At 37.4% G+C, this 13,413-nt stretch overlaps 1 protein-coding gene across 1 annotated transcript in view; it reads right to left on the bottom strand.

Moving 5' to 3' along the window:
• Positions 1 to 5,071: 5,071 nt before the first annotated feature.
• CARF (calcium responsive transcription factor) overlaps positions 5,072 to 13,413 on the bottom strand; it is a 63,051-nt gene continuing 54,709 nt past the window's right edge. The window contains 5 exon segments of the mRNA XM_066279153.1: positions 5,072 to 6,013; positions 6,015 to 6,094; positions 9,036 to 9,405; positions 9,787 to 9,917; positions 12,933 to 12,996. Coding sequence (XP_066135250.1) covers positions 5,975 to 6,013; positions 6,015 to 6,094; positions 9,036 to 9,405; positions 9,787 to 9,917; positions 12,933 to 12,996 — 684 coding nt within the window. The 3' untranslated portion in view covers positions 5,072 to 5,974.

The raw sequence follows: 13,413 nt of genomic DNA, 5'->3' as shown, positions 1-13,413 counted from the left end.
CAACAGTAAAATGGAATGAATTTTTTATCCTGTGACACAGATAAATCTCAAAATAACTATGCTAACAAAGAAATTTTAAAAGTTCATACTATATTATATAATTTCATTTTTATAAAATTATAGACAAAGCAAATTGATCTTTAGTGACAGCAAACAGATTGGTATGTTTGGGATGGTGGGGTCATGGGAAGGAGGGAGAAGTGGGCATGCACTACAAAGGAACACTGGGGATCGTTTGAGGTGATGGATATGCTCATATCTTAACTGTGGTGATGGCTGCATATATATCAAAGCTCATCAATTGTACACTTTAAATATATGCAATTTACTGTATGTCAATTATACCTCAGTAAAAATATTTAAAATAAAAATTACTGGTATCTCTCTACCTCCCACATTTTCCTCTGGTTTTAGAATTTATTTTTTTATTGAGATATAATTAACATATAACATTGGTTAAGTTTAAGGTGTACAATATATTGATTTTATCATATGTATATTAAAATATGATTACCATTATACTGTTAGTTAACACCTCTGTTAGCATGAATTTTTGTGTGTGTATGTGGTGAGAACAATTAGATCTAGTCTCTGAACAACTCTGAAATTTATAATACAGTATTATTGACTATAATCACTATGCTACCCATTAGATTTCAGGAGTTTGGTTGTAAGTTTGTACCCTTCCAGTTATTTTCAACCTTTTTTTTTATGGCACAAACACACACTAACTACTAAGGTCAGTGCCCCTGACTAAATACAACCATTTTCGTCTCATGGCACAAATAAATTAGTCACTAAAGAAGAAGAGGTCAGGGCCCCTTTTTCTTTAGTAATTAGTTTATGAGTGCGTGAGAAACAAAGGTTGAAAATCACTGCCTGTACTCTTATACCCAAATCACATTCTCAAAGGTTTTTCCTATTAACCATACAATTCATTTATTTTTCTCATGAGTCAGTTTAGGATCTATTAACAAGTGAGAATTTTTAAAATTTTTGATTTTTATTGTTGAAATTTTAAGAATTCACTCAGGAACAAATACTTCTGTTATTTAACAATAGAATTCATGGTTAACATGTATGTGGCAAAACAATACAAAGGCTTTGCCATTCTGACTATGTTAAGTAGAACTGAAGATTTTTTTTTTTTTTTTTTTTTTTGCATTTTTCCGAAGCTGGAAACGGGGAGGCAGTCTGTAGACAGACTCCTGCATGCACCCGACTGGGATCCACCCGGCATGCCCACCAGGGGGCGATGCTCTTCCCCTCTGGGGCGTAGCTCTGTTGCATCCAGAGCCATCCTAGCGCCTGAGGCAGAGGCCACAGAGCCACCCCCAGCGCCCGGGCCATCTATGCTCCAATGGAGCCTCGGCTGAGGGAGGGGGAGAGAGAGACAGAGAGGAAGGAGAGGGGGAGGGGTGGAGAAGCAGATGGGCGCCTCTCTTGTGTGCCCTGGCCGGGAATCGAACCCGGGACTCCTGCACACTAGGCCGACGCTCTACCACTGAGCCAACCGGCCAGGGCCAAACTGCAGATATTTATATATCAAAACAATACAACATTTAAGATGTCTAAAGCCTAAATCAGCTGATAGAGAAGAGTAAATGCAGTCTCCCTTCTGGAGAAAAATTTTCTACTGTACTGAAAAAGAGGCAAAGTAGAGCTATTCAAAAAAAAAGAAGGAAGGAAGGAAGGAAGGAAGGAAGGAAGGAAGGAAGGAAGGAAGGAAGGAGGAAGGAAGGAAGGAAGGAAGGAAGGAAGGAAAAAGGGAGGGAGGGAAGAGGGAAAAAAATTTATGATCCCTCCTTTTTAAATAACATACTTCTGTCATTACTCCAAAAATATAAAGCTATACTTGAAGATGTAACAGTACCAAAATGTGGGGGAAAAATAATTACTTATACCTTACTTCACACATTGTTTTAAAATGTTGATGGTTGGCTGAGTAGAGAGTACTAAATGCATATATATCCCCAAATTTTATTATTATTATTTTTTTTGTATTTTTCTGAAGCTGGAAACGGGGAGAGACAGTCAGACAGACTCCCGCATGCGCCCGACCGGGATCCACCCGGCACGCCCACCATGGGCGAAGCTCTGCCCACCAGGGGGCGATGCTCTGCCCATCCTGGGCGTCGCCATGTTGCGACCAGAGCCACTCTAGCGCCTGAGGCAGAGGCCACAGAGCCATCCCCAGCGCCCGGGCCATCTTTGCTCCAATGGAGCCTTGGCTGCGGGAGGGGACGAGAGAGACAGAGAGGAAGGCGCGGCGGAGGGGTGGAGAGCAAATGGGCGCTTCTCCTGTGTGCCCTGGCCGGGAATTGAACCCGGGTCCTCCGCACGCTAGGCCGACGCTCTACCGCTGAGCCAACCGGCCAGGGCTATATCCCCAAATTTAATGATAACAGGATTTACTGGTAGTTATGCTTTAAAAATTTTTGGCTTTCAAATTGAATGTAAATCTATATAAAAAATTCTCAGATATTAGAGTACTTATTCAGCATTTTTAAAATGTTTTTTATTTTATTTATTCATTTTAGAGAGGAGAGGGAGAGAGAGAAATGAGAGACAGAGAGAGAGAAGGGGGGAGGAGCTGGAAGCATCAACTCCCATATGTGCCTTGACCAGGCAAGCCCAGGGTTTTGAACCGGCGACCTCAGCATTTCCAGGTTGACGCTTTATCCACTGCGCCACCACAGGTCAGGCTTATTCAGCATTTTCAAGATGAACAAAATCACCACTATCCCCAGGGAAAGTATAAAAAGAAAACTAACAAGTTTAAGAAAAAAGTACAGTATTTTAATGAAAAAATTACATTATAACAAGGACATTACACATTAAGTTACTATATATATGTATATATATATATATACACACACATACACACATTTTTAAAACTATTTTTTTTTAAATTCTGGTACAAATTAAATGACATCATTCTCATACTCACATGATTAAGTATGTATTTTGACAGAATATAAAAATGAAATATAAGCTATTGGGCCTCAAAATTAGAAAGTTTAATGCAGGACCAGATCCCAAAATCTAATTTCTATCTCTTTTGTGACTTTTAAAAAATATTTACCTTGTATAAGATATATAAGCTTGTTCTTTTAAGTAAGTTAATTGTTTACACAGAAAATTAGTATTGAGGAAAATGCCCACGTGGCTGTTTATAATTCATTGTAGTATATATAAAATTCACTTGGAGGCTTAGAACATAGAAACTACAACAGAAAACAAGTCCATGTGTAATTATGAATTTCTAAGTGCTTATTTTGAATGTTAAATTAATTATTACAAATATTACACTTTGTAATATATGACACAAAAGAGCATTTGTCAAACTTTGCTGTAGAGCTGTTAGGAGAATGCCAAATATAGACTTAAAATTTTATGTGCTTCTATTCAATACCCTGCACATTTAAAAAATAACCAAATATTTAAAATATGTAAACATACTTTTTAAAAAGCATGTTAAGCACCTTTAAAGTACAATATCGATATATTGTGACAGACCATGCATTTAGAGGACAATGAACTTTTAAATTAAAACTAATTTAGAAACCATTTTTAAAGAGCTACTCATTTAAATACTTACATGAAAATATTGATAGTTCCAGTTTCTACCTAAAAACCAAAAGAGTATATAATTAGGGACTTAGACTTCCTTCATTGTGTGTGTGTGTGTGTGTGTGTGTGTGTGTGTGTGTGTGTGTAGGATGTACAGTAACTTTCTGTCCTCATGATTAAAAGAAAAACCAGTCTCAGAAGAGACATTCACAGAGAATGAAGTGAGAGCAATATTTTTTTTTGATAGCAATATTTTTAAACTATGATTTGTTCTTGATCAAGTGTCAAAGTCTAAATCCTTGGACATTTCTCATCGTCATTGGTAACTGACTAGAGTTTGTATTTTAACAAGCATTTCTCCTTAGCAACTCAACATCAAAAAATAAAGGAATGTTTTCAGAAAAATATAGTTCAATTGGTAAAATATTTAATAATAAATTATATTTTTTAATGAAAGGTGAAGGTCTACTCTATAAAATCTTGAAAAAAGTTTCCATAAAAACTAGAATAACAAATAAAAACACTACCTGCAGTACAATACTAAACTATATGTTAATTCGAACTTACTCCATTCACGTACACACAGAGTAAGAGAAATTTGGGTTTGAGGTGACTAAGAGCTGTGTTGAACTTAGCATAACATAATAGATTTGGCAGCCTAACTCTATAAATGCAGGCATCAGATATTTTCATTTCCTAGGAAAATGATAAGAAATAATTATTAAAAATCATATATGTGACTGAATATTAACTTTGCATTAAATAAAAATTTAAATAATAAATTTTATATTAAATAGGGTATAAATCTAAAGAGCAAGGAATTTTAAATTCCACCTACTTCTAATATAACAGTGCTTTATATATATTGTGTACCTGAAACTTTTAAAGTGAATTAAGAATGGGAAATTAGACTTATAAAAGCCAAAAAACTCATATTCATGTAAAGTATTATGGTTAAATTTCATACTATATTCCATATCCTTTGAATACTAAACATTAAAATCCATTTGAAATCCTTATCACTTTTAAATATATCCACAGATGGTCTCTGGGGGGGGGGAAGGTCTTTAGGTTGATTTCTTGACAGTTAAAATTGATGTTTCTAGTTTAACAACCTTCTAGAACAGAAGCTTACATTCAAGTATTTGAAGTAAACATACTTACTCAACAAACAAATATACCGTGTTTTTTGCTACATAAGACGCACTTTTCCCCAAAAAAATGGAGGGGAAAATGCGCATATGTCTTATGGAGTGAAATATACGGTATTTTATTAAATATTTTAACACATGATTTGGTTCAGAATATTTTTTTTCTTATTTTCCTACTTAAAACCCTAGGTGTGTCTTATGGTCAGGTGCATCTTATGAAGTGAAAAATACGGTATATAACACATCAGTTGTTTTAAAGTTTTGATATAAACTAAATTTTAAACTATAAATACTTACCTTGAAGTACTATAAATTCTAATACCATCAATTCAGGAAGAACTCTGGCAAAGAAAAATAAATACAACCCAAATTCTTTTCTAACCAAAGCTGAGACTTCAACATAAAATAGAAAAAATTCCTCTGCTGATATAAAAAAATCCCCCAAATTATCTGTAAACAACATATTATTCTATTATTCTTTCAGAATTCTCTCAATTTCTACATTTTTCCACCCATCATTATAGTTGTACTACAATACTGCATAAATCCATGCAGTATTTACATTTATTTCTGTTGTTTATCTTATTAATTCAAGTTAAAATTCTCAGTACTTTCCAAGATCCTTTAAATTTCATACCATTATTAGTATGCTATTGGTTTGTAGTTATAAGTATAATAACCACAGTGGACGAAACTAAAATGCAACTACACAGTTTCCACAGATGTGACTGCTGGGTTTCGTGTTATGAAGTGAAAGCTATTGTTTTATCTTTTCCAAATGAGACAGATTGCAAATCTCTCACCCGCCTGCCAATTTAAATTTTTTCTTTACAACTTTAAAGAGGGAATAATTTCTTTTAGAAATTAAAAATGTCATAACACACACACACACACACACACAGAGTTTTTGTTCCTTTTCATCTGTTAAGAGCCAAAATTGGGTATTTCCAAGGGATATGTTAGATACTATTTGTGTTCAGGCTATATTATGATGGATAAATTAAGATGACTTTTTGAAATACTGGCCTTATCAGGTACTCAAAAAGCATAAGATTATACAAAATAAGAGGTATAAAATATCTCAATGTAAAAATATGGAATTGGCAACAAATATATCAGTTTTAAATGAAAGCTGATCATCGAACCAGTCTTCAGTCCACTTATCACATTGCTGAACTTTGACAATATTCACCTTCTTTTCTATGACATCAGAAGTCACCAGGGTTGTAATCCTGAGAAGCTTCAGTAATTTATGTAGCAGATAATTTCTTAAAGTCCACACTTTGTTTTCACTTCCATAGACAATGCTGGTTCTTTGGGTTCTTGCTTAACTGGGTTCACAGAAATGGTACCTTCTGGATCTTCTTCAACTTTAAAACCAAATATAAAAGAAAAACCATCAAGGTTAATAACTGGGATCTTTAGAATTATATGAATTTAGAAGCAAAGCATAAAACCATAGTTCGGAAAAAAAACTGAGTAATTTAGAAGAGCAGTTGGTATCTTTGAGAATTTAGTGCTTCTGACACCTTAATAGCCATTCATGTTAAATTCCTTCAGCATGCTTCTAGTAATGAAAAAAAAAGAGACAAGAAAACTATAAAGTTATTCCCCTATAAAGATATTTTGACAAAAAAGCAGCCTATAATCTGAGAAAATTATGAGAAATAACTAATATTTAAAGATAATTGTCTTTAAAAGCATGTGTGAATAAAAGCCAGGAAACATTCCATTATTTCAAAATGATTTGTTTTGCAAACAGCAGGCATATGTATCACAAACTCATAGATGCGTTACCATTCCCATATGGTTTCCATATGTGGTCATATATTAAGAAAATTTTCCCTACCTAAAGAAACTTCACTACATCAGTACTTCAGGAAAAAAATATACCACATCTTTAAATGATAGCTCTGCATGTTTGCTTATCTAAAATATTTCAGAATGCATTTACCATTCTGACTTCAAAGAACTTATGACCAAATTAACACCAGCAGCACTGTTATGAATTGGCCAGAAGAATATCTAAATAAAATAAAATCTTTCTCTCTCCTTCTCAGAAACAGCAGTTTTTCAGTTGCTATAGGGAATTGAGGTTAAAGGGACCATATTTATTCAGAGAAGTGTGGTGAACACACCTAACGCTTGTCACATATGGTTATGTTACAGTTTGACTTGAGCCATAGAGAAAATCAGTAGAAGATGGATTTAAATGACCATGAGAATAAATATTCTGGTGAAGTAGTCCCTCAGACCATGAGCTAATTTGATAAAATATGTAAGTTCAGATTTAAAGAGGGTCCCTTTAAAGCAATCTGAATTAGAGATCCCAGAAATATATACTTTGGCACAATGCAGAGGGAGGAAGCATGTTAGAATGAAAAAGCTTTAGAAGCAGATAGATCTGAATTTAAATTTCTTCTTTGTCACTAGATGTGATCTTAGGCAATTACTTAATTTTGTTGAGTCTTAGTTTCACCATCTGTAGAATGAGGACACCTTCAACTCTTTCATGAAGTTGTTATGAGGATTAATTCAAGTATATTCCATTTCTCTCACTTTTTATTTTCTTTCTTTTTTTTCTTTTTAGGTGAGAGGAGGGGAGATAGTGAGGCAAACTCTTGCATGCACCCTGACTGGGATCCACCCAGCAGCCCCATCTGGGGCAATGCTCTAGTACCAAGCTATTCTTAGCTCCTGAGGTTGATGTTCTCCAACAGAGTATCGCCAGTGCCTGGGCCACCAATCAAACCAATCGAGTCACTGGCTGCAGGAGGGGAAGAGGGAAGAAAGGGGGGAGAGAGGGGAGAGAAGAGATGGGTGCTTCTCCTGTGTGCCCTGACGGGAAATCAAACCCTGGACATCCATTTGCCAGGCCGATGCTCTTTCTACTGAACCACTGGCCAGGGCCCCCATTTTGCTCCCTTTTACTGAAGTTCCTCAGTAGTGACAACTATCACAGCCCTCAGGATAAATGTAATACTTCCAATAAATTTAAAAGACAACGATTCTCGATTCTTTTGTAGAAGGACCGATCTCACATTTCCCCTTACCCAGAAAAATGATGATTAAGAATGGAGGGGAAGCCTGACCTGTGGTGGCACAGTGGTTAAAGCGCTGACCTGGAAATGCTGAGGTCGCCAGTTCGAAACCCTGGGCTTGCCTGGTCAAGACACATATGGGAGTTGATGCTTCCAGTTCCTCCCCCGTTCTCTCTCTGTCTCTCCTCTCTCTCTCCCTCTCTCTCTCTCTCTCCCTCTCCTCTCTCTAAAAAAAATAAAAATGAATAAATAAAGAATGGAGGGGAAATAGATATATGTTCTAAGGTAACTGCTATGAAGATTTTGCTCTTCAAAGCAAACTACAAATCTTTTCCCACAATAAGTGCCTAATCCAAAACAATTTTTGGGAAAAGAAGTGAAATAGGTCAAGTAGTAGTAAACAGTTTATTACTATATGGGCTGGATTCATTACAAAGTGAAGGTAAACAAAGTTATGTATTAAATCCAAATCCCCAAGTCTTACTAGTTCTCTTTCAATTTCCATAGAAATCCACGTAGAAGTCTATAACTCAACATTTTAATCTTTATATCTGCACACTTCATTCCATTTTCATTGCATATATTACTTTTTCCCATAATATACTGAGTTACTACACTAAATAGTTTTCCTTGAAGTTTCTTTAATCTTTTTCATGCATTCTAAAATAACCTTTCTGATCAGACATCACAGATTTTCCATGTAAACTCTGATAATAAGAAAATAAATAATCACACTAGAAAACAAAATTAAAAGTTTAAAACTTGGCCTGACCAGGCGGTGGCGCAGTGGATAGAGCATCGGACTGGGATGCGGAGGACTCAGGCTCGAGACCTCGAGGTCGCCAGCTTGAATGCGTGCTCATCTGGTGTGAGCAAAGCTCACCAGCTTGGATCCAAGGTCGCTGGCTCGAGCAAGGGGTTACTCGGTCTGCTGAAGGCCCTCAAGGCACATATGAGAAAGCAATCAATGAACAACTAAGGTGTTGCAATGAAAAATTGATGATTGATGCTTCTCATCTCTCTCTGTTCCTGTCTGTCTGTCCCTGTCTATTCCTCTCTCTGACTCTGGCTCTGTCTGTAAAAAAAAAAAAAAAAAAGTTTAAAACTTATTAAAACTTATGCTTATGAAATTTTTCTCTTTTTCTTGTAGTTTTATACTTGATTTCTTTTATATATTATAAACCAACTGAGTAGAAATATTTTTTTCTATAGTTGTAATAGTGGTGATAGCTATAAAGTTTTAAAACATCGTAACTTGATTTTAACTTACTAAGATCTGGGTGGCTGTCTATAATCTGTATTGGAATGGTCCGCACATTTCCCAACAGAATCCGATGAACACTTCCTTCCAGATTCTCTGTATCCTCAACATCTCCCACATCCACCAACTGGTCCATTGTAGCCAGATTTTGATCTGGTCCTGGAAGGTTACTCATGGTAGAGACAATACTATTGTTTTCGGTTAGGCACGTATCTACTTCAAGGCTGTGACTCTGACCAAGCTGTAGAGAATTATCATTCATTACAGCACTTCCTACTGAATCCAGAAGTCTTGAAGGACTGGAGGAAGGGTAGTTATTTACTGATATCAGAGCTGGTGATCCATCAGAAGAAGTGAATCTTGGTTGCAACTGTAAACCCTTTTAAACCAAAAAGAATTACATCAAAATGTTTTAATTTATTCTGTAAATTCTCACAGGATATATTATTCTTTTGACACAAAATTGAAATAAAATATGAATATAGTTATAGTAAATATTAAGTGAGGATAGAAACAAGAACCAAAGGAAAAGTAGTACAACTAAATTTTATTGTATGCATTATCAACTCAAACTTTTTCAAAACACTGTTTAAATTATCATCTTAAATCATGATACAAAATTCAGGAAATTAATAATGAAAACATCTTTCATCATTATTATAATTCTAAAACAATGCTGTAAAACCACTAAGAAAAGAAGAAGGGAGAATTAAAAAGAAAGGAAAGGGTCTCAAATATGGCTATTTTACGGAATTTCTACCTGTGGTTGTGTGAATATTTTTGGTGGAAATGAAGAAAGCGAGGAGAGCAAGTGGGCTGGTTCTGGAGACAGGGCACGCCTTGTCTGATTGGCTTCCACTTTGGTAGTAGTTGATTCTCCTGGTGAATTTCCTAAATTATATTTTAAAAAAGGTATTAAAACAAAAAAAAATGTATGGCTTCTAGGATACTCCTCTTTATTACAATCCTAACTATCAGAATTGGAATAGGAAATAAGGTCAAGGGTTTGAAGAGGACTTGAAGAAGTTACGTAGTCACTATTTCCAGAACCTGGTAGATAATCAAAACCATTAGGGGAACTTTAAAAATATATAAATTCCTAGGTTAAACCTCTATTAAATTTAATTCAATATATCTAAGAGGAAGTAGAAAATAATTTTTTTTCCTTGAAAGACTCTACATCTATATCTCTGATCAAGTCCATTTTCTATGCCATGATTTTGGATTATATCTACACTTCTCTAGATGAGGGAAAACCATTGAGCCTCTCTATTACAAAGACCAACTTTAATTTAGGCTACTTTGGAAGCCCTAGTGCCTAGGACAATGCCTGGTATAAAGCAAGCAGGTCCTCAATAATAACAGTATTAAATTTCCTCCAGTAACTCATTAAGGAATAAATACAAGTAAAAATCTGTTTTCTTAATATCTCAATTTTAAAGTAAATTATCCTTAGGGAATTTGACTCCTTCTCATGTAAATCTTATCTTAACCCCAAAATATTCGTCTCTTTAAATCAATCTAAAACCAATTACCCACAACTACTATTGCTTTCATACTGGTTTTTGAGTGATCTTTTTTTTTTTTTGTATTTTTCTGAAGCTGGAAACGGGGAGAGACAGTCAGACAGACTCCCTCATGCGCCCGACCGGGATCCACCCAGCATGCCCACCAGGGGGCGATGCTCTGCCCCTCTGGGGCATCGCTCTGCTGCGACCAGAGCCACTCTAGCGCCTGGGGCAGAGGCCAAGGAGCCACAGCACCCAGGCCATCTTTGCTCCAATGGAGCCTTGGCTGCGGGAGAGGAAGAGAGAGACAGAGAGGAAGGAGGGGGGCGGGGTGGAGAAGCAAATGGGCACTTCTCCTATGTGCCCTGGCCGGGAATCGAACCCGGGTCCCCCGCACGCCAGGCCGACACTCTACCACTGAGCCAACCAGGGCCTTGAGTGATTTTTTTTTTTTTTTTTTTTTACAGAGGCAGAGATAGACAGGGACAGACAGACAGGAACAGAGAGAGATGAGAAGCATTAATCATCAGTTTCTCGTTGCGTGTCGCGACTTCTTAGTTGTTCATTGATTGCTTTCTCACATGTGCCTTGACCGTGGGCCTTCAGCAGACCGAGTAACCCCTTGCTGGAGCCAGCGACCTTGGGTCCAAGCTGGCGAGCTCTTTGCTCAAGCCAGATGAGCCCGCGCGCGACCTCGGAGTCTCGAACCTGGGTACTTCCGCATCCCAGTCCGACGCTCTATCCACTGCGCCACCGCCTGGTCAGGCCTTGAGTGATTTTTAAAAATCACTCAGTTGGCTCAGTAGTAGAGCGTTGGCCCAGCGTGTGGAAGTCCCTGGTTCGATTCCTGGCCAGGGCACACAGAAGTGCCCATCTGCTTCTCCACCCTTCCCCTTCTTCTTTCTCTCTATCTCTATCTTCCCCTCCTGCAGCCAAGGCTCTACTGGAGCAAAATTGGCCCAGGTGCTGCGGATGGCTCTGTGGTCTCTGCCTCAGGTGCTAGAATGGGTCCGGTTGCAACAGAGCAATGCCCCAGATGGGCAGAGCACTGCTCCCTAGTGGGCGTGCAGTGGATCCCGGTTGGGCACATGTGGGAGTCTGTCTCTCTGCCTCCCTGCTTCTCACTTCAGTAAAATACAAGAGAAAAATACAAGGAAAAAAATGGCACTGGTGGATTTAGACAAAGATGGATTTAAGCACTGGCTTTTTTTCTGTCGCCTTCAACATGCTATTTTTTTTTCTTTTTTTTTTCTTTTTGTATTTTTCTGAGGTTGGAAACGGGGAGGCAATCAGACCGACTCCCGCATGCGCCCGACCAGGATCCACCTGGCACGCCCACCACAGGGCGATGCTCTCCCCATCTGGGGCGTTGCTCTGCCACAATCAGGTAAATTAATTTGAATAAAATACAAATCATAATGAAAGATACAGATGTGTAAACAAAAGGATACCATGTTAAACAAAAATGTAAACACAAAAGAGTGAATACCTAACTTTATAGGGGATAAAGTTAAGAGAGCACTTAAAGCCAAAGAGATTATTATTTGAGTACTGAGTGATGTTTGCCATGCAAAAGAGGAGAAAAGACATTTCTAGAAGAGAGAACAAAAGAGGTGAAATCAGCTTGGGATCTTGATGCAACATAGGAGTAAGAACATATGAGAAAAAGCAAACCATACAAAAGGGACAATAGTTTCCTGATCACAGTATCTGAGGGTTATTACTATTGGAATTAATCTAACTTTATAGCAAACTGTGGTAGTAATCAGACTTAAATTTCAATCATAAAGAAGCAAAAATACTGATTATAAGAAGATATTTAAGCCTGACCAGGTCGTGGAGCAGTGGATAGGGCATCAGCCTGGGACACTGAAGACCCAGGTTTGAAACCTTGAGGTTGCTGGCTTGAGCACAAGCTCATCTGGCTTGAGCATGGGTTCACCAGCTTGAGTGCAGTGTCGCCGGCTTGAGCGCAGGATCATAGACATGACCCCATCTTAGCTGGCTTTAGGCCCAAGGTCTGGCTTGAACTCAAGGTCACTGGCTTAAGCAAGGGTTCAGTGGCTGGGCTGGAGTCGCCCCCCTCTGCCTGTCAGGGCTCATATGAGAAGTAATCAATGAATAACTAAAGTGCCGCAATTACAAGCTGATGCTTCTCATCTTTCTCCTTTCCTGTCTTTCCTTGTCTGTCCCTCTCTTGCTCTTGCTAAAAAAATAAAAATAAAGAAAAGAGGAAATTTAAATAGATGGAATTCTTTGATAAATCCTAACATAGTTGCTCTTATCTCTTAGGGCCATAGTGTCCTTATCCATAACATTTGATGAGATAATATCTTAACTGTCTTCCCATTTTAGCATTCTTAGATTTGATATTTTAAAGGCATTAAACATAACCTACCTTCTGCAAACGTAACTGTGACAGTCTCTCTGAGAATATCCCCACTGTCTGTAGCCCATTGAAGCTAAAAAGGGAACATTCACCTCAATAAATATTGAAAAAACATTTTAAAATATCAATACAACTGTCATTTTATTGTCACAGTATAATAGTTCATATTTTCAAAGCACAAGTATACCGTATTTTTCGCTCCATAAGACACACCTGACCATAAAACACACCTAGGGTTGTAAGGAGGAAAATAAGAGAAAAAAAAAATCTGAACCAAATAGTGTGTTAAAATATTTAATAAAATACCGTCGTTTTTGTTCCATAAGACACATGGGCATTTTCCCCTCCACTTTTGGGGGATGTTGGGCAGATAAAATATATTATGCTCACTTTGTTAAAGATGGCACTGCCCACATGGAAGCCCATCGCCCAGGTGATTGCTTGGGATGGGCGTGATTATATTAATGTGTGTTGGGGGCGGGCTGTGGGC

This window comes from Saccopteryx bilineata, chromosome 5 (assembly GCF_036850765.1).
Source record: "Saccopteryx bilineata isolate mSacBil1 chromosome 5, mSacBil1_pri_phased_curated, whole genome shotgun sequence".
In the NCBI taxonomy this organism is placed as follows: Eukaryota; Metazoa; Chordata; class Mammalia; order Chiroptera; family Emballonuridae; genus Saccopteryx; species Saccopteryx bilineata.
This window is presented reverse-complemented; position numbering and strand designations above follow the sequence as displayed.